The sequence below is a fragment of the Melanotaenia boesemani genome, chromosome 14 (assembly GCF_017639745.1).
Source record: "Melanotaenia boesemani isolate fMelBoe1 chromosome 14, fMelBoe1.pri, whole genome shotgun sequence".
NCBI classification, from domain to species: Eukaryota; Metazoa; Chordata; class Actinopteri; order Atheriniformes; family Melanotaeniidae; genus Melanotaenia; species Melanotaenia boesemani.
In genome coordinates this window covers 7,099,232-7,118,446 of record NC_055695.1, presented here as the reverse complement: position 1 = coordinate 7,118,446, position 19,215 = coordinate 7,099,232, and the positions used below count along the sequence as shown (strand labels likewise).

The window sequence follows — 19,215 nt, the reverse complement described above, 5'->3', positions numbered from 1 at the left end:
TACTGGGTGGGCTGTTGGGCATTTTGGGGTTTTTCTCGGGTGAGTGACGCTATAGCTTTGTAGAGGTCTGTGCTATCTGAGTGCTTCTAGTTGTTAATTTCTTCCTCAAATACATTAAAAGAAAAATATGCTTTTATACAAAGAAAAAACTTTTTTCTTTAGTTGCAGTTGAGGCAACTCCACTTCTTGATTTACGGTTAGAGCAATATTGTGGATTTTCTTTCATACATAAATGTCTACATGTACTTAAAATACCGTCTAGAACAGCCTAATAACAGTCAGAAAGAACAACTATTGAAATTAACCCCACAATTTATAGTCACTGTACCAAATTTAATCCCCTCAACATTGAATACAATTACATTCTCTCATAACCATGTACCATATAGGTGCTTCCTCTTTAACTGGGAAAAGTGAACATTTTCTAACACCAAGTAATAATTTGGAAATCTAATTATGATGACGTGACATGTTCAACAGGGACTGACAACAATGTGTCTTTTCTATTACAGAATACTGTGAAAAATTACAAGATGACAAGATCACACTTAAGTCAACCCAAACTAAAGAAAGATTTGCAGATGGAGACACACTTGACTACAGATGCAAGGCTGGTACAAAAGAAGGCACTGCAACTTGTACCAATGGCAGGTGGTTTAAAACTGTAGAATGTCAAGGTAAGAAAAATATTTCTGAAAGCAGATAAATTATCTTTAGCTTTAGATTATTTATATCTTCATCAGTTTTGAGTTTTTTGTATTTATACTATACTAACCCAAGGTTTGTATGAAACAATTCAGTGTATTTTAATTAGGCCTTGCAGTCCTGTAAAATAAACTTTTTATTAGAAAAGAAAAACCTAAGTAAGAGATTTATTTAGACTCCGACTCATTCTTAAGTGTGACCATGTTAAAACACAGCAAGTCAGGATATAAATAACACTGTTAATGTCATTTATAACAGCAAAGTAACCTCTTCCTCTTATCTAAAAATGTACCCAGTTAAGTACTTTATTGTCATCTGTAGTAACCGTTGTAAAAATAGTTAAATAAGTTGTTAAAAGATCCCGATAGAAAGTTAACTTGAGATACATTTAAGATCTCAAACTGTAGAAGATCAAATATAATACATGATAATGTGATCAGTGGAACACAGTTACATCTTAAGTTGGATTTTCTTGTATCTTTTGTGTCATTCTCCTCATTTTAAAGGTTTAGTAGGTTGTTTGACTCCGCCATTCCTTGATAATGGAGACTACTTGGAAAGCAAAACTGAGTTTGCACATAACGAGAGAGTTGAATACAGATGTCAGCAATACTACAAAATGGAGGGTGAACCGTACAAAACATGCAAGAATGGTAACTGGACTGGAGAGATGAGATGTCTCAGTAAGTTGCAGTAAAAACATGTCTAATATTTCATTCTGGGAGAATTCTATGTTGGTAGAATTAATCTTTGTTCTCAATGCTCCATTTAACTTCTGCTTCAGAAAAATTATATTAGGAGAAAAAACAGCTCCATATTATCATCATATTATCTTTTAAATACACAGCTTATAAAGTGGATCATATCTGATGAAAACAGTAGAACATACAGTAAAAAAAAATATTTAGTTAACCTTCACATGTGTAATGTTGCTAAAATACTGAAGATCACTGAGGACAATGAATCTATGAGTAAAGATCATACACAATAAAAGAAAATATTGCATATTGATCATGTTTCTAATCACATTTACATTTTATGTAAAAAGCAAATAAATTCTAAAATGCCATGATTTGGAAATTATTTAAAGTCTATTTTTAATTGGAACACTTAATAATAATTTAGTAGGACATTTCACAACTAATCAGGTTTATTAGGAACAGATTAATAACATGATTAGACATGAAAAGAACATCCCAAGGAGGCTGAGTCTTTAAGTAAAGATGGGGTGTGTTATTCTGTGAAAGACTGGCCACATGGTTAAAACATTTAAGAAAACTGTCAGAAGACTGCAATAATTTTCAGGTTAAAATTCTGGATGGTCATCATACAGTTCTGTATTTACCTGTTAAGACCTAAAACCCTTAAAGTGGCAAACATTGACTTTGTCAGCAAACATCCTGATAAAACCAGGAGAATTTCTGAAATATGACAGAACTGTCACTGCCTAAAACATGGACTATTTCTAACTTTTTGTTGTAAAGTTTTTAATTTACCCGAGAGGGAATTAACAAAATTAAAATTCTTAAAAATTGAGAAGGAGAATCCAAAGTAGATGAAACAGCAAATCTTATATGTAGTCTAAGAAAATTCTTAATCCATCTAAACAGGATTAATGTGTAAGACAAACGGTTTATACAAAGCACAAAAGTTCATGTACATTATTATTTCTGTCATTTATTCAGATTTTTGTCATATTTCTTACTGACAAAAACACTCCTTGTTTTTATTCTCTTGCAGAACCCTGCACTGTCAGTCAAGATAACTTGAATGACAATAACATTGATTTCAAAACACCAGGATTAAATAAACTATATTCAGAACATGATGATCACATTACATTCAAATGTAAATATGGATTTCAACGTGTCGGTGATGTAGTAATGCGTCAGAGGTGTAATGATGGTGAGATGGCCCTGCCCACCTGCCAGAGACGTCAGTGACTTCAGCTTAATTAAAATGTGCAGCAAAACCAACAGCAAACATAATCTGATTCATTGCTGTGTGTGGTCATACTAATAAAATCATATGTGCTGAATCTTTTGTCTCTTCATGATTAATAAATAAAATTTCATAACACAACAAATGTTATTTGATAATAGCTTGAAAGGGGGATGACTAACAGAGGTATTTATACAAAAAATGTATTTATTAGAAGACAATAACAGATTTTTCTCAGCCACAACTCACACTGCTAACCGTTTTTACCTTTTTGGTTTGTTTTGTTTTTTTGTTGTTTTGTTTTTTTTTTTTCTTTTTTTCTCTCTCTTTCTTCCTACAGTAATTTCAGAACACTAAAATTACTGCAGTATCATATACAGTACTGCATGACTTTAAATGGCAGTTTTACTTTAGGTCTGTTTATTTTGGGGCAGAATTGTTTTTCTTTTTCTACTGTTTTCAATTAAGATGTGATGACATGTATTTTTCCTGACGTTACTTAGAGCTTGAATTTACAATATTGTCATTTTCTGTTATTTGATTATGGATGGATGGACGGACAGACGAACGGACAGATAGCATTACATTCATCATTCATTTTAATATGAGCCAACTGTTACGACCCGACTCAGGGGTATGGAAGGGCGTAACAAAGAACACGGTGAGGACAGGTGGTGAGATAAAATGAAAGCACATTTATTTACAATTCCCGTGAAACAGTGAATGACAACCTGTAACACAAAGTAAAGATGAGCTGGGGTTAGCGGACCTGCAGAAAGAAACAAACCAAAACCTATACCAAACACTCACAGAGTGCAAACGAAGACACAACCACAACTCGGTGAGGAAACTATAACCAAACAAAAACAGCAGGCCCATAAACTAAAGTGACCGTCGTCACAACACAGTAAAACACTAACCTAGCCCAGCACCGAAACAAGCACACCAAAGTAAACTTAATCACACAACTAAACTCTTAAAGCACCCATAGTGGAAAAGGAGGTAGTCGAGACACACACACACACACACACCCGGTGCACAACATGAGCGGGAAAGCGGCCTGAGCCATTCTGGCTTCTCCCCCTCCAGACCTGGCTCGGCTGCAGCCTTTTCAGCCTGAGCTTCCCTGTAGGCTGCAGCCTGACTGGTCCAGAGGAGTGCCAGTCACACAGGGGCGGGGACAAAGACGCTGGCCTTAGCCACTCCGGGCAGCGCTCTGCAGCTCCTAATCAAAACACAAACGGCCACAGCTGTCTACGACAAGCAGGGGCCGTAACACCAACATACCATATTTAATATGCAGTAAGACTTCAGGTGGTGGAGTGGTTGGAGCTTTAAATTTCCTGCTGGATTTACCTCTGCAACGAACAACATCAGACCAGGTTGTGGCTGGAGTTGATGACCTCGGTCTGGCACCAACACTGTTCCAGTAGGAGAGATCAGTCTGACCGTACGGTTTGGGATCTTCCCCAGCTATTCCAGTGTCATTTGAACACATCAAAGGAAGTGTATCAGCCAGGTCTGTAGCAGGAGGCTCCACATTCGACATGCCTTCGTGTATGAAGATTTGTGTTATCCTCAAGAAAGTTGCTCACACTCAGTGCAGCTCACTGATACTGCAGGGTTAAGAGACATCATTCCACTAGTTCTCCGATGGCAATCAACTAGATTTATCAAAAAATATATTCGTTCCAGTGATTTGTAAGTGACCAGAAGTCCTTGTACCTAAATTTCTTGTTGGTAAAGATAAGAAAAAAAGAAGAAAAAATGCAAGCAGAAGGGAGAACAACGCCGGAAGCGTCCGCACGACAGCAGGAAGCTATAGATAGATAGATAGATAGATAGATAGATAGATAGATAGATAGATAGATAGATAGATAGATAGATAGATAGATAGATAGATAGATAGATAGATAGATAGACATATATTAACTCCTCCAGTTGATTTAGCAAAAAAAGTTCAACATTCAACATTAAGTCAGTTCAGTGAAGTTGAGTTTAGGTGTAACAAAGGGCAAAACATTGATTAAGCAAGATTGTGTGGGTGTTGTGCTGCTTTGATGACCCTGTTTTTTGGCAGTAAAAACTTTACCAAAACATTAACATTAAAATAAAATTAGTGAATAAAGGACAACTTCAAGAGGACTGTGTGATCTTAAGACAGTGTCACAGATGTAATGTATTATTGCAGTGATAGGTAGTAACACTGGATGTTTTTCAATTGAAACAATACTTCAGACTCCACTGACACAAAGGGTTTTCTCCTTCTTCAAATCAATTGCCCAACATACAGTCTTACTTTTTTTTGTTAAAATAGGGAAAATTTGTGGACATTAATCACAATGGCTCTAATGTTCAAAGCCTCAGCGACCCCCTGTGCTCTGCTCTATGGTATTTTTTTTCCATATAACTGGTTCTGTATAATTGTTTTCCATTACAAATTTGGTCTAACTCAGCATGTAAAAGAAAAAAAATGCAAAACACAGGAGACTGTCTGGATCTAGTCATATCTAAAGGTCTAAATATTTCCAAGGTTGTGGTGATGGTTGGATGTTGTTATCAGAACAGGTTATTAGAAAAACTGTTGTCTACATTGATGAAAATACTACTTCAATATTTATACAAGCTTTCGCTCCCTCACCCCACCTTCCCTGGGTTTCAGTTAATGAGTTTTTCGATCATTTCGATGGTAAAATTACAAGCGTTAATGATCCTTCCACCAAGGTGAAAGTGATCACTGCCAAAAAGAGAGCTCAATGTAGAAATGCCTCGCTGGTAAGAGCTGAAAAACAAGAATGTCAAAAAGCTGAAAGTAGGTGGCAGAAAACAAAGTTGCAGGTTCACTATGTGATCTATAAAGAGAGACTGAAGATTTATAATCTGAAGCTGACAAATGCAAGACGAATTTCATTTTCTCTTTCTGCTTTGCCCTGAGCAGTAAACAGTGGGTGTGACCCACATCATGGCCTCAACTGGTTGTAGAGAGAACGTGCTAACAACAGAGCCCCACACTAGCAATGTAAACAATAACCCGAAACAAGCAGTAACTCACCTAACTGATGTACCAACCACGACTGAAATCAGTGCTTGTTATTTTATTTCTTTTATTTCTTTTTAAAGTTTGAGAGCTTCTAACAAAATAATAATGCCCACAATTTTTGGCAAACAAAATTAGAATGGCTTAGCCTGTACTCTCTGAGTGCTTCTAGTTGTTATTGTTTTTACCTGCCCAGAAACTGCAGATGGAAAGTAGCTATTAAATTTGGTGCAAAGCATCTTCTCACTCAGTGTGACTGATGCAGTGAAGACACTGAAACACAATAAAAAGAAGGGAAAAAATGAAATAACCACAAGGGATTATAAGCATCTTTTTGTAAAAACAGTCAAATGTACAACAGTTACAAAACCTACAAATTATCCACTTCATTGTTCAGCAGAGAAACAATTTGCCACCAGCTGAACAGGTTGTCAGTTTTTTGGCCTGAAGCTAGAAACCGCCCACATACGCAATCTAACTATGAGATTAGCAGTTTCAGACCTCCGAAATGTTGGTTATGTGTGGATGAAACATGTAAATAATTAACAACTTTAGCAGAGTCACTTAAACCGTTAACAGGGCCTAAGTCGAACTTTAACTGTATTTGAATTTAATCTTGCATAAACATGTCAAGGACGCAAGCCGGTGCAGCAACTGTGTGTGCAAATATATGTGTGTGTTTTTTTTTTTTTTTTTTTTTGGGGGGGGGGGGGGGGGGGGGGGGGGGTGTCCATTTCTCTTGCTAAAAATTTAAGAGACAGGATTTTGTGCAACTCAGCCGTGGAGAAAGTAACTTGACAGATTGTATCCCAGGAAGTTTTTTTTAACATTCAGAAATCTGAATTTTCAAGATGAAACTACGTCTCCGTCTTTGGCTTTTTGTCCTGTGGCTGAATGTGAAGACGTCTTTACAACAAAATGGTATGGAAGTCACACGTGCATAGTTGTTACATTGCTGTGAGAAAACATGTAAAATATTGACTTTAAAATAATTTATTTTAAATTCCTGGGTTTATTTAATTATTGAAGCATTGTTAATTATTATATGTATAAACCAATTGTATATATGTTTATTACAGTCATTTCTTATGTTTGCAGTAAATGTCATTTTACAGCTGAACTGAGTTTTACTGCGAAAAATCTTGAAACCTTAAGAAAATGAACTGAACAAAATATTATGTTTAACAAACAAATCCACAAATAAACACAAGTACAGCTAATATTGCTTTGCATTAAGTCATCTTTTTTTTTTCTTTAGATCCCACATGTGAATTTGGCATTATACACAGTAATCTCTTTGTGGCTGGTTTACCACCTCAGAATCAGCCCATCACAGCTGGACATAAATTACGTTTTCTCTGCAGTGATGAGTACAAACTGAAAGGCTCAAAGGAAATCCAGTGTTTGCAAACTGGACAGTGGAATTCCCCATTCCCAACCTGCTCTGGTATGTTCAACAATGATAGGGGCTAAGTTCATCTGACCTCCTTTCTTTTTTAGACTGCCTCTACATTTAGATTTTACATAAATTTTATTAACAAAAAAAATCAGTCTCTACACAACTGTGTTATCAGTGAGTGTTTTATCTCTGTCAGTGTCTGTGTCAGTGTGGGCCCTGTGATGAACTGGTCACATGTCCAGGGTGCACGTTGCCTCTATACTCTCTACAGTTATATGCTGCCTGATAACTGCTGGGATAGACTCCAGCCCCTCTGCAACTATGAATTGGATTAAGCAGGTACATGAGATGGAGGGATATTTTAAACAGATGTCATTTTCTTCTTGAGAGAAAATATTTCAAATCTCAAGACATCACTGGCATAGATTATTGAGTTTCATTAACAAATCAACAGAAAAATGGTACTGATTTGCACTATGTAATAAGTCAAAGTCTAACATTAAACAAATGTTTAAAAATGTGAGTTTTATTTCATCCAAAGTGTTCTAAAGTCTTATAAAGAAGATATTTCTGTATTTCTTTTTATAATATAATAAAAAAAAATAATAATCTTACTCTGTCCTTTAATAAACAATTATTGTAATGATATTTACGAATATGTGTGATATTGAAGGAGATAAAAAAAATAGAGATTGGTTCTTCCAGTGTTTGAATATGCTGATGTGCTGGCTGCTCTACAATTTTAAAAACAATGTGAATTTTTAAATGATGTTTATGACAATAAAAAAAGAAAAAATAAGTTGATAAAAGAAAGAAAAAATATACAAATGTAAACAGAGATATTCATTTGAATACCTGTGTGTAAACTCAGTATAATTCTAGTCATGTCATTTATTAGCTGTCAAATAAGTGGAGTCTGAATCTACAATCCCAGTTAAAAGATAAATAAATTGATGCTCAACAACAACACTGGAGAATCAAAGACTGGAAACTCACAAACCACGACTGAAGCTGCTGATTGCATTTTTATAATGAGTATCTAAACACACAAAGCTATTTTTAACCTTTAAAGAAAAAGAAAAATCTGTTTGATCTGTTTTTATTTATTTTGTTTTTTTTTTTTGTTTTTTTTTTAAAGATCCCACTTGTGAAGTTGGCGTGATGGACCCTCGTCTCTTTGTTTCTGGTTTGCCACTGCTGAATCAACCAATCCAACCTGGACATAAATTACGCTTCCAGTGCAATGAGGAGAGCGAGCTGAGAGGCTCGAGAGAAATTGAATGCTTGCGAACTGGACAGTGGAATTCTCCCGTCCCAACCTGCTCTGGTATGTTGACCTAAACTGGAGGTTACGTTGATTCAACATGATTTAGAGTGCCTTTCCATCAAACTTTTAGATCAACTTTATACACAGAAAAATTCAAGCTCTACATAATCCATAACTTTGTTACCAGTTTGAGTGTACCCTCTCCATACTTGGTCTCTTCATTGTAGCGGGAAGATTACTGGTTAAAATAATTTCCACCTTTACTTTGCTCATAGCTGCTAACTATCTTCACACCCAGTTCAGCTGTGCACTAATAGAGAAGAGGAACCATGGTAACGTTGCAAAATGCTTTTATTTCTCCCCAGAAGAATGTAAGATATTTAAAGAAAAGGGCAACAAGACTTTATTTTGCACTTTTAGATCAATCTCATAATCAACATGTTCTTAAAAGTGAGTTGTTGTGTCATTTGGTCACTGGTCATTCATTCTTTGAGTCTTTGGGTCGTTTCCAGCTCAGACTTGTTTGTATCACACAATTCTCGTGAGTTGTAAGGGTCACATGAGTGAAGCTGAGAATGGTTTTGGAGATGTCTGGTGAGGGATGTAAAAGTTCCAATGTAGTCTGCTGAAAAGTAATGCCTGAGGGACCCGCTTCAGTTCAGTAACACCTGGCTAGTCTACATTTAGAGCGTATTCATGCTAGGGTTGTTTGGTCCACGTGAAATGAGCCCTGAGCCATTGACAGTGTGAAAGCAAACAGACCAACCAGTAAAGAAGAGATGAAGAACGCATCGTAGCGCAATATGTTGGATATCTCGCTACCTCTATACTGCTCATACTTAACATATTCTGGTGAAAACTGTATTAGTTTTGGACACAAAAGTACAAACAGCAACACTAAGACTTCATAAGTTTATTGTTGCTCCATTGTTTAGTTTCTAGCCAAATTTCTTCTTCTTCCTTCAAGTAATTAATTTTCACTTGTCTTCTTGGATTTTATGAAATTGCAGAAAAACAAATAATTGTTGAAAGACCAGAAATGTGCACACATCAGATGGATAAAAAGAAGAAAAAAATCTGTAATGAACAGTTTGTTTATTTGTTTGTTTTTGTTTGTTTGTTTTGTAATTCATTCTCAAGCAGCATTCATTCAGTCTTTTTCCTTCCTGTTGTTGGTGTTTTATTCAAACATGCCTGTAACAGAGACAGAGAGAGCCGACATCCCGTTTTGAAAACAAAGTGTCGAGTGAAACTGGGGATTGACGTCTAAGATTTAGACTCTGGGTGGAAATGTGATAATTGGGACAACGTAACATCTTGAGCTTTATTTTCCCTCCGATTACCCACATTTTTGTAGGTACTTCAAGTTGTTCAGGACCACCGGTCCTTGAATATGGAGAAAGCAGAAGTCATTTTTCACGTAACGAGAGAGTTGAATACACATTTAAGATCTCAAACTGTAGAAGTTAAAAAAAAATACATGATAATGTGATCAGTGGAACACAGTTACATCTTAAGTTGGATTTTCTTGTATCTTCTGTGTCATTCTCCTCATTTTAAAGGTTTACAAGGATGTTCAGATCCGCCATTCGTTGATAATGGAGACTACTTGGCAAGCAAAACTCAGTTTGCACATAAGGAGAGAGTTGAATTCAGATGTCAGCAATACCACACAATGGAGGGTGGACCATACAAAACATGCAAGAATGGTGTCTGGACTGGAGAGATGAGATGTCTCAGTAAGTTGCAGTAAAAACATGTCTAATATTTCATTCTGGGAGAATTCTATGTAGGTAGAATTAATCTTTGTTCTCAATGCTCCATTTCACTTCTGTTTCAGAAAAATTATATTAGGAGTAAAAAACAACTCCATATTATCATCATATTATCTTTTAAATACACAGCTTATAAAGAGGATCATATTTGACGACACACAACAGTAGAACTTGTACTTTATAAATGTTTTAGAAATGTTGCTAAAATATTGAAGATCACTGAAGACAATAAAATCAATGATTGCCAAATTATAGACAATATAAGAAAATATTACATAATGATCCTGCTTTTAATCACATTACAATTTTATGCAAAAAGTAAATCAATTCTAATTGAAATTTGGAAAATCATGGCACTTACTAATTTAGTAGGACATTTTACAACTAATCAGGCTTATTAGGAACAGATCAATAACATGTTCAGACATAAAAAGAACATCCCAAGAAGGCTGAGTCTTAGTAAAGATGGGGTGTGTTATTCTGTGAAAAACTGGCCACATGGTTAAAACATTTAAGAAAACTGTCAGAAGACTGCAATAATTTTCAGGTTAAAATTCTGGATGGTCATCATACAGTTCTGTATTTACCTGTTAAGACCTAAAACCCTTAAAGAAGCAGTGGCAAACATTTGTCTTGTTAGCAAACGAAGGAGAATCCAAAGTAGATGCCACAGTAAATCTTATATGTGGTCTAAGTAAATTCTTCATCCATCTAAACAGGATTAATGTTTAAGACAAACGGTTTATACAAAGCAGTAATCTATTTCTCAGTTACAATATCTACATCGAGCTCTAAAGGTTTAAAATTTGAATAGAATATGTTAATATTACTGTATATAACATGTAATATATAGTTAATAACAATTTGTTTCATTTTCACAAAAGTTCATGTACATTATTATTTCTGTCATTTATTCTGATTTTTGTCATATTTCTTACTGACAAAAACACTCCTTGTTTTTATTCTCTTACAGAACCCTGCACTGTCAGTCAATATGACTTGGATGACAATAACATTGATTTCAGAAGAACAGGATTAGATAAACTATATTCAGAACATGGTGATCACATTACATTCGCTTGTAAACGAGGATTTGAAAGTGTCGGTAATGTACTAATGCGTCAGCAGTGTAATGATGGTGAGATGACCCTGCCCACCTGCCAGAGACGTCAGTGACTTCATCTTAATTAAAATGTGCAGCAAAACCAACAGCAAAGCATAATCTGATTCATTGCTGTGTGTGGTCATTCTAATAAAATCATATGTGCTGAATCTTTTGTCTCTTCATGATTAATAAATAAAATTTCATTACACAACAAATGTTATTTGATAATAGATTGATAGAGGGATGACTAACAGAGATATTTATACAAAAATTGTATTTATTAGAAGACAATAACAGATTTTTCTCAGCCACAACTCACACTGCTAACCGTTTTTACCTTTTTGTTTTGTTTTTTTGTTGTTGTTTCTTTTTTTCTCTCTCTTCCTACAGTAATTTCAGAACACTAAAATTACTGCAGTATCATTTACAGTACTGCATGACTTTAAATGGGAGTTTTACTTTAGGTCTGTTCATTTTGGGGCAGAATTGTTTTTCTTTTTCTACTGTTTTCAATTAAGATGTGATTACATGTATTTTTTCTGCCATTACTTAGAGCTTGAATTTACAATATTGTCTTTTTCTGTTATTTGATTATGGATGGATGGATGGACAGACAGCATTACATTCATCATCATTCATTTTAATATGAGTCAACATATATTTAGGTGTTGGAGTGGTTGGAGCTTTAAATTTCCTGCTGGATTTACCTCTGCAACAAGCAACATCAGACCAGGTTGTGGCTGGAGTTGATGACCTCGGTCTGGCACCAACACTGTTCCATTAGGAAAGATCAGTCTGACCGTACGGTTTGGGAACTTCCCCAGCTATTCCAGTGTCATTTGAACACATCAAATAGCGGCAGGCTCCACATTTGACATGCCTTCGCGTATGAAGATTTGACAGCTCACTGATACTGCAGGGTTAGGAGACATCATTCCACTGGTTCTCCGATGGCAATCAACTAGATTTATCAAAAAATACATTCGTTCCAGTGATTTATGAGTGACCAGGAGTCCTTATAAGCTAAAGCTAAAGATAGATAGATAGATAGATAGATCCAGTTGATGCAGCAGAAAAAGTTCAACATTCAACATTAAGTCAGTTCAGTGAAGTTGAGTTTAGGTGTAACAAAGGGCAAAACATTGATTAAGCAAGATTGTGTGGGTGTTGTGCTGCTGTGATGACCCTGTTTTTTGGCAGTAAAAACTTGAGCTAACTGGAAGTGACATGAGCTGCCTGGACAAACGTAAAACATTAACATTAAAATAAAATTAGTAAAAAAAGGACAACTTCAAGAGGACTGTGTGATCTTAAGACAGTGTCACAGATGTAATGTATTATTACAGTGATAGGTAGTAACAGTGGATGTTTTTCAATTGTAACAATACTTCAGACTCCACTGACATAAAGGGTTTTCTCCTTCTTCAAATCAATTGTCCCATAATCATTTCTTACTCGTTCTGGCCATGAGTAACATTAAACTTTTACTACTTAAGTTATTTTTGCTATTTTATTTAAGGATCATATTGTGTGTGCTGTTTTTGTTTAACAGTGGATTTTATTTGGTGATTTTATTGGAAAGTCCTGTTTGTTGATGTAAATGGGGTTTTTATAATTTGCTGTTATAAATTTTTTTGTTTGGGGAGCTGTCTGTAAATAAAGTTTCCCATTAGGAACAACTTGATTAATTGAGGATTAATGACTTAATATAAACATCCTAGTTCATTCACAACTTGGGATTATTTTCTCACTGAAGTGTAAACAAATCATTGTGTTTGCACAACCAAAATCACTCTATGGCAGTGGTTCCCAACCTTTTTTCCTCAGGGACCCTCTTCATCCATATACTAAAAATCCATGGACTCCCTGCCCCACCCCATGCTGAAACCATGCTTGGTTTTATGCTTTCAAAAGTCAGATTCACACCATGAATAATGTATTCTGGTTGAGTCCTGTCCTTTGATAAAGCCAAAGATGAATAGACAACATACAGCCTTACACTTTTCTTGTTAAAATAGAAAAAATTTGTGGACATTAATCACAATGGCTCTAATGTTCAAAGCCTCAGGGACCCCATGTGCTCTTTGGGGGACCCCCTAGGGGGTCTCGCACCCCAGGTTGGGAACCGCTGCCCTGTGCTCTGCTCTGTGGTATTTTTTCCATATAACTGGTTCTGTATAATTGTTTTCCATGACAACTTTGGTCTAACTCAGCATGTAAAAGAAAAAAGATGCAAAACACAGGACACTGTCTGGATCTAGTCATCTCTAAAGGTCTAAATATTTCCAAGGTTGTGGTGATGGTTGGATGTTGTTATCAGAACAGGTTATTAGAAAAACTGTTGCCTACATTGGTGAAAATACTACTTCAATATTTATACAAGCATTCGCTCCCTCACCCCACCTTCCCTTGGTTCCAGTTAAGGATCATTTCGATGATGATAAAATTACAAGCATTAGTGATCCTTCCACCAAGGTGAAAGTGATCACTGCCAAAAAGAGAGCTCAATGTAGAAATGCCACGCTGGTAAGAGCTGAAAAACAAGAATGTCAAAAAGCTGAAAGTAGGTGGCAGAAAACAAAGTTGCAGGTTCACTATGTGATCTATAAAGAGAGACTGAAGATTTATAATCTGAAGCTGACAAATGCAAGACGGATTTAATATTCTCTTTCTACTTTGCCCTGAGCAGTAAACAGTGGGTGTGACCCACATCATGACCTCAACTGGTTGTAGAGAGAACGTGCTAACAACAGAGCCCCACACTAGCAATGTAAACAATAACCCGAAACAAGCAGTAACTCCCCTAACTGATGTACCAACCACGACTGAAATCAGTGCTTGTTATTTTATTTCTTTTATTTCTTTTTAAAGTTTGAGAGCTTCTAACAAAATAATAATGCCCACAATTTTTGGCAAACAAAATTAGAATGGCTTAGCCTGTACTCTCTGAGTGCTTCTAGTTGTTATTGTTTTTACCTGCCCAGAAACTGCAGATGGAAAGTAGCTATTAAATTTGGTGCAAAGCATCTTCTCACTCAGTGTGATTGATGCAGTGAAGACACTGAAACACAATAAGAAGAAGAGAAAATAGGAAACAACCACAAGGGATTATGAGCATCTTTTTGTAAAAACAGTAAAATGTACATCAGTTACAAAACGTACAAATTATCCAATTCATTGTTCAGCAGAGCAACAATTTGCCACCAGCTGAACAGGTTGTCAGTTTTTTGGCCTGAAGCTAGAAACCGCCCACATACGCAATCTAACTATGAGATTAGCAGTTTCAGACCTCCGAAATGTTGGTTATGTGTGGATGAAACATGTAAATAATTAACAACTTTAGCAGAGTCACTTAAACCGTTAACAGGGCCTAAGTCGAACTTTAACCTTATTTGAATTTAATCTTGCATAAACATGTCAAGGACGCTAGCCGGTGCAGCAACTGTGTGTGCAAATATGTGTGTGTGTGTGTGTGTGTGTTTTTTCGGGGGGGGCGTGTCCATTTCTCTTGCTAAAAATTTGAGAGATAGGATTCTGTGTAACTCAGACGTGGAGAAAGTAACTTGACAGATTGTATCCCAGGAAGTTTTTTTAAACATTCAGAAATCTGAATTTTCATGATGAAACTACGTCTCCGTCTTTGGCTTTTTGTCCTGTGGCTGAATGTGAAGACGTCTTTACAACAAAATGGTATGGAAGTCACACGTGCATAGTTGTTACATTGCTGTGAGAAAACATGTAAAATATTGACTTTAAATTATTTATTTTAAATTCCTGGGTTTATTCAATTATTGAAACATTGTTAATTATTATATATAAAAACCAATTGTATATATGTTTATTACAGTCATTTCCTATGTTTGCAGTAAATGTAATTTTACAGCTGAACTGAGTTTTACTGCGAAAAATCTTAATTAAGAAAATGAACTGAACAAAATATTATGTTTAACAAACAAATCCACCAAATAAACACAAGTAAAACTAATATTGCTTTGCATTAAGTCATCTTTTTTTTTTTCTTTAGATCCCACATGTGAATTTGGCATTATACACAGTAATCTCTTTGTGGCTGGTTTACCACCTCAGAATCAGCCCATCACAGCTGGACATAAATTACGTTTTCTCTGCAGTGATGAGTACAAACTGAAAGGCTCAAAGGAAATCCAGTGTTTGCAAACTGGACAGTGGAATTCCCCATTCCCAACCTGCTCTGGTATGTTCAACAATGATAGGGGCTAAGTTCATCTGACCTCCTTTCTTTTTTAGACTGCCTCTACATTTAGATTTTACATAAATTTTATTAACAAAAAGAAGTCGGTCTCTACACAACTGTGTTATCAGTGAGTGTTTTATCTCTCCATACTTGGTGGTCTATGAGTGTAGAAGTTATTACTGCTTAAAACTGTTTCCACTCTTGCTCTACTCATAGCCTTTAAATAATATTTTATCATCCAATTTAACTTTGCAAGATTAGAGGAATGCAGAAAGACAAAAATATTACTTTGCAAAATGCTTTTATTTCTCCCAGAAGTAGCAATCTTGGGTTGCATGGAGCTGTGCAGCATTGTCACTTCACAGCAGGAAGGTTCCTGGTTAAAATCTCAGCTGGTGCCTTGCTAAAGAGAGTTTACCCTTTCTCTCTGTGCATGCATACGTTCTCTCAGGGTTCTGTGGCTTCTTCCCACAATTCAAACACATGCATGTTCAGTTAATTGGTGACTCTAAATTTACCCCAAGAATGAGCGTGAGTGGGTGTCTGTGTCAGTGTGGGCCCTGTGATGAACTGGTCACATGTCCAGGGTGCACGTTGCCTCTATACTCTCTACAGTTATACGCTGCCTGATAGCTGCTGGGATAGACTCCAGCCCCTCTGCAACTATGAATTGGATTAAGCAGGTACATAAGATGGAGGGATATTTTAAACAGATGTCATTTTCTTCTTGAGAGAAAATATTTCAAATCTCAAGACATCACTGGCATAGATTATTGAGTTTCATTAACAAATCAACAGAAAAATGGTACTGATTTGCACTATGTAATAAGTCAAAGTCTAACATTAAACAAATGTTTAAAAATGTGAGTTTTATTTCATCCAAAGTGTGCTGAAGTCTTATAAAGAAGATATTTCTGTATTTCTTTTTATAATATAATAAAAAAAAATAATAATCTTACTCTGTCCTTTAATAAACAATTATTGTAATGATATTTACGAATATGTGTGATATTGAAGGAGATAAAAAAAATAGAGATTGGTTCTTCCAGTGTTTGAATATGCTGATGTGCTGGCTGCTCTACAATTTTAAAAACAATGTGAATTTTTAAATGATGTTTATGACAATAAAAAAAGAAGAAATAAGTTGATAAAAGAAAGAAAAAATATACAAATGTAAACAGAGATATTCATTTGAATACCTGTGTGTAAACTCAGTATAATTCTAGTCATGTCATTTATTAGCTGTCAAATAAGTGGAGTCTGAATCTACAATCCCAGTTAAAAGATAAATAAATTGATGCTAAACAACAACACTGGAGAATCAAAGACTGGAAACTCACAAACCACGACTGAAGCTGCTGATTGCATTTTTATAATGAGTATCTAAACACACAAAGCTATTTTTAACCTTTAAAGAAAAAGAAAAATCTGTTTGATCTGTTTTTATTTATTTTGTTTTTTTTTTTTTGTTTTTTTTTTAAAGATCCCACTTGTGAAGTTGGCGTGATGGACCCTCGTCTCTTTGTTTCTGGTTTGCCACTGCTGAATCAACCAATCCAACCTGGACATAAATTACGCTTCCAGTGCAATGAGGAGAGCGAGCTGAGAGGCTCGAGAGAAATTGAGTGCTTGCGAACTGGACAGTGGAATTCCCCCGTCCCAACCTGCTCTGGTACGTTGACCTAAACTGGAGGTTACGTTGATTCAACATGATTTAGAGTGCCTTTCCATCAAACTTTTAGATCAACTTTATATACAGAAAAATTCAAGCTCTACATAATCCATAACTTTGTTACCAGTTTGAGTGTACCCTCTCCATACTTGGTCTCTTCATTGTAGCGGGAAGATTACTGGTTAAAATAATTTCCACCTTTACTTTGCTCATAGCTGCTAACTATCTTCACACCCAGTTCAGCTGTGCACTAATAGAGAAGAGGAACCATGGTAACGTTGCAAAATGCTGTTATTTCTCCCCAGAAGAATGTAAGATATTTAAAGAAAAGGGCAACAAGACTTTATTTTGCACTTTTAGATCAATCTCATAATCAACATGTTCTTAAAAGTGAGTCATCACAATGTTAGATATCTCGCTACCTCTATACTGCTCATACTTAACATATTCTGGTGAAAACTGTATTAGTTTTGGACACAAAAGTACAAACAGCAACACTAAGACTTCATAAGTTTATTGTTGCTCCATTGTTTAGTTTCTAGCCAAATTTCTTCTTCTTCCTTCAAGTAATTAATTTTCACTTGTCTTCTTGGATTTTATGAAATTGCAGAAAAACAAATAATTGTTGAAAGACCAGAAATGTGCACATTTCTGATGGATAAAAAGAAGAAAAAAATCTGTAATCAACAGTTTGTTTATTTGTTTGTTTTTGTTTATTTGTTTGTTTTTGTTTGTTTGTTTGTTTTGTAATTCATTCTCAAGCAGCATTCATTCAGTCTTTTTCCTTCCTGTTGTTGGTGTTTTATTCAAACATGCCTGTAACAGAGACAGAGAGAGCCGACATCTCGTTTTGAAAACAAAGTGTCGAGTGAAACTGGGGATTGACGTCTAAGATTTAGACTCTGGGTGGAAATGTGATAATTGGGACAACATAACATCTTGAGCTTTATTTTCTCTCCGATTACCCACATTTTTGTAGGTACTTCAAGTTGTTCGGGACCACCGGTCCTTGAATATGGAGACTTCTTGGAAAGCAGAAGTCATTTTTCACATAACGAGAGAGTTGAATTCAGATGTCAGCAATACTACAAAATGGAGGGTGGGCCGTACAAAACATGCAAGAATGGTATCTGGACTGGAGAGATGAGATGTCTCAGTAAGTTGCAGTTAAAACATGTCAAATATTTCATTCTGGGAGAATTCTATGTTGGTAGAATTAATCTTTGTTCGCAATGCTCCATTTTACTTCTGTTTCAGAAAAAATATATTAGGAGTAAAAGACAGCTCCATATTATCATCATATTATCTTTTAAATACACAGCTTATAAAGAGGATCATATTTGATGACACACAACAGTAGAACTTGTACTTTATAAATGTTTTAGAAATGTTGCTAAAATATTGAAGATCACTGAAGACAATAAAATTGCCAAATCATACCCAATAAAAGAAAATATTGCATAATGATCCTGCTTTTAATCACATTACAATTTTATGCAAAAAGTAAATCAATTATAATTTAGTAAGACATTTTACAACTCATCAGGCTTATTAGGAACAGATCAATAACATGATTAGACATGAAAAGAGCATCCCAAGGAGGCTGAGTCTTTAAGTAAAGATGGGGTGTGTTATTCTGTGAAAGACTGGCCACATGGTTAAAACATTTAAGAAAACTGTCAGAAGACTGCAATAATTTTCAGGTTAAAATTCTGGATGGTCATCATACAGTTCTGTATTTACCTGTTAAGACCTAAAACCCTTAAGGAAGCAGTGGCAAACATTGGTCTTGTTAGCAAACGAAGGAGAATCCAAAGTAGATGCCACAGTAAATCTTATATGTTGTCTAAGTAAATTCTTCATCCATCTAAACAGGATTAATGTGTGAGACAAACGGTTTATACAAAGCAGTAATCTATTTCTCAGTTACAATATCTACATCAAGCTCTAAAGGTTTAAAATTTGAATAGAATATGTTAATATTACTGTATATAACATGTAATATATAGTTAATAACAATTTGTTTCATTTTCACAAAAGTTCATGTACATTATTGTTTCTGTCATTTATTCTGATTTTTGTCATATTTCTTACTGACAAA

General features: G+C 35.4%; 4 protein-coding genes across 13 annotated transcripts in view; 3 read left to right on the top strand and 1 right to left on the bottom strand.

The window, feature by feature from the left end:
* Positions 1 to 11,396, top strand: part of LOC121652536 (coagulation factor XIII B chain-like) — a 94,138-nt gene extending 82,742 nt beyond the window's left edge. For 6 of the 10 annotated variants that reach the window (XM_042005343.1, XM_042005340.1, XM_042005337.1 and 3 more), the window contains 3 exons: positions 513 to 677; positions 9,912 to 10,088; positions 11,098 to 11,396. In XM_042005343.1, the coding sequence (XP_041861277.1) occupies positions 513 to 677; positions 9,912 to 10,088; positions 11,098 to 11,300 (545 nt within the window). In that variant the 3' untranslated portion in view covers positions 11,301 to 11,396. Of the gene's footprint in view, positions 1 to 512; positions 678 to 1,211; positions 1,389 to 2,390; positions 2,397 to 2,445; positions 2,805 to 9,911; positions 10,089 to 11,097 lie in introns of those variants that run through there. The other 4 variants (XM_042005335.1, XM_042005345.1, XM_042005336.1 and 1 more) reach the window with 4 other exon arrangements.
* The window catches only part of LOC121652535 (complement factor H-like), a 126,910-nt gene that overhangs the window by 66,129 nt on the left and 41,566 nt on the right, over positions 1 to 19,215 (bottom strand). The window lies entirely within an intron of this gene.
* Positions 6,472 to 8,438, top strand: LOC121652542 (E-selectin-like). Its single transcript, XM_042005352.1, has 3 exons — positions 6,472 to 6,604; positions 6,942 to 7,130; positions 8,221 to 8,438. The coding sequence occupies exons 1-3, from the start codon at positions 6,535 to 6,537 to the stop codon at positions 8,421 to 8,423; spliced, it is 462 nt and encodes a 153-aa protein (XP_041861286.1). The 5' UTR covers positions 6,472 to 6,534; the 3' UTR covers positions 8,424 to 8,438.
* Positions 14,762 to 19,215, top strand: part of LOC121652538 (complement factor H-like) — a 4,781-nt gene continuing 327 nt past the window's right edge. The window contains exons 1-4 of the mRNA XM_042005347.1: positions 14,762 to 14,919; positions 15,254 to 15,442; positions 16,926 to 17,114; positions 18,094 to 18,270. Coding sequence (XP_041861281.1) covers positions 14,847 to 14,919; positions 15,254 to 15,442; positions 16,926 to 17,114; positions 18,094 to 18,270 — 628 coding nt within the window. The 5' untranslated portion in view covers positions 14,762 to 14,846. The remainder of the gene's footprint in view (positions 14,920 to 15,253; positions 15,443 to 16,925; positions 17,115 to 18,093; positions 18,271 to 19,215) is intronic.

What these genes read in the sequence shown, in the direction of transcription:
- LOC121652542 (XM_042005352.1), top strand. Translation starts at nt 6,535, where the DNA reads ATGAAACTACGTCTCCGTCTTTGGCTTTTTGTCCTGTGGCTGAATGTG. An exon ending in GACGTCTTTACAACAAAATG is followed by an intron (nt 6,605 to 6,941) that starts GTATGGAAGTCA and finishes TTTTTTCTTTAG; the next exon opens with ATCCCACATGTGAATTTGGC. An exon ending in CCCATTCCCAACCTGCTCTG is followed by an intron (nt 7,131 to 8,220) that starts GTATGTTCAACA and finishes TTTTTTTTAAAG; the next exon opens with ATCCCACTTGTGAAGTTGGC.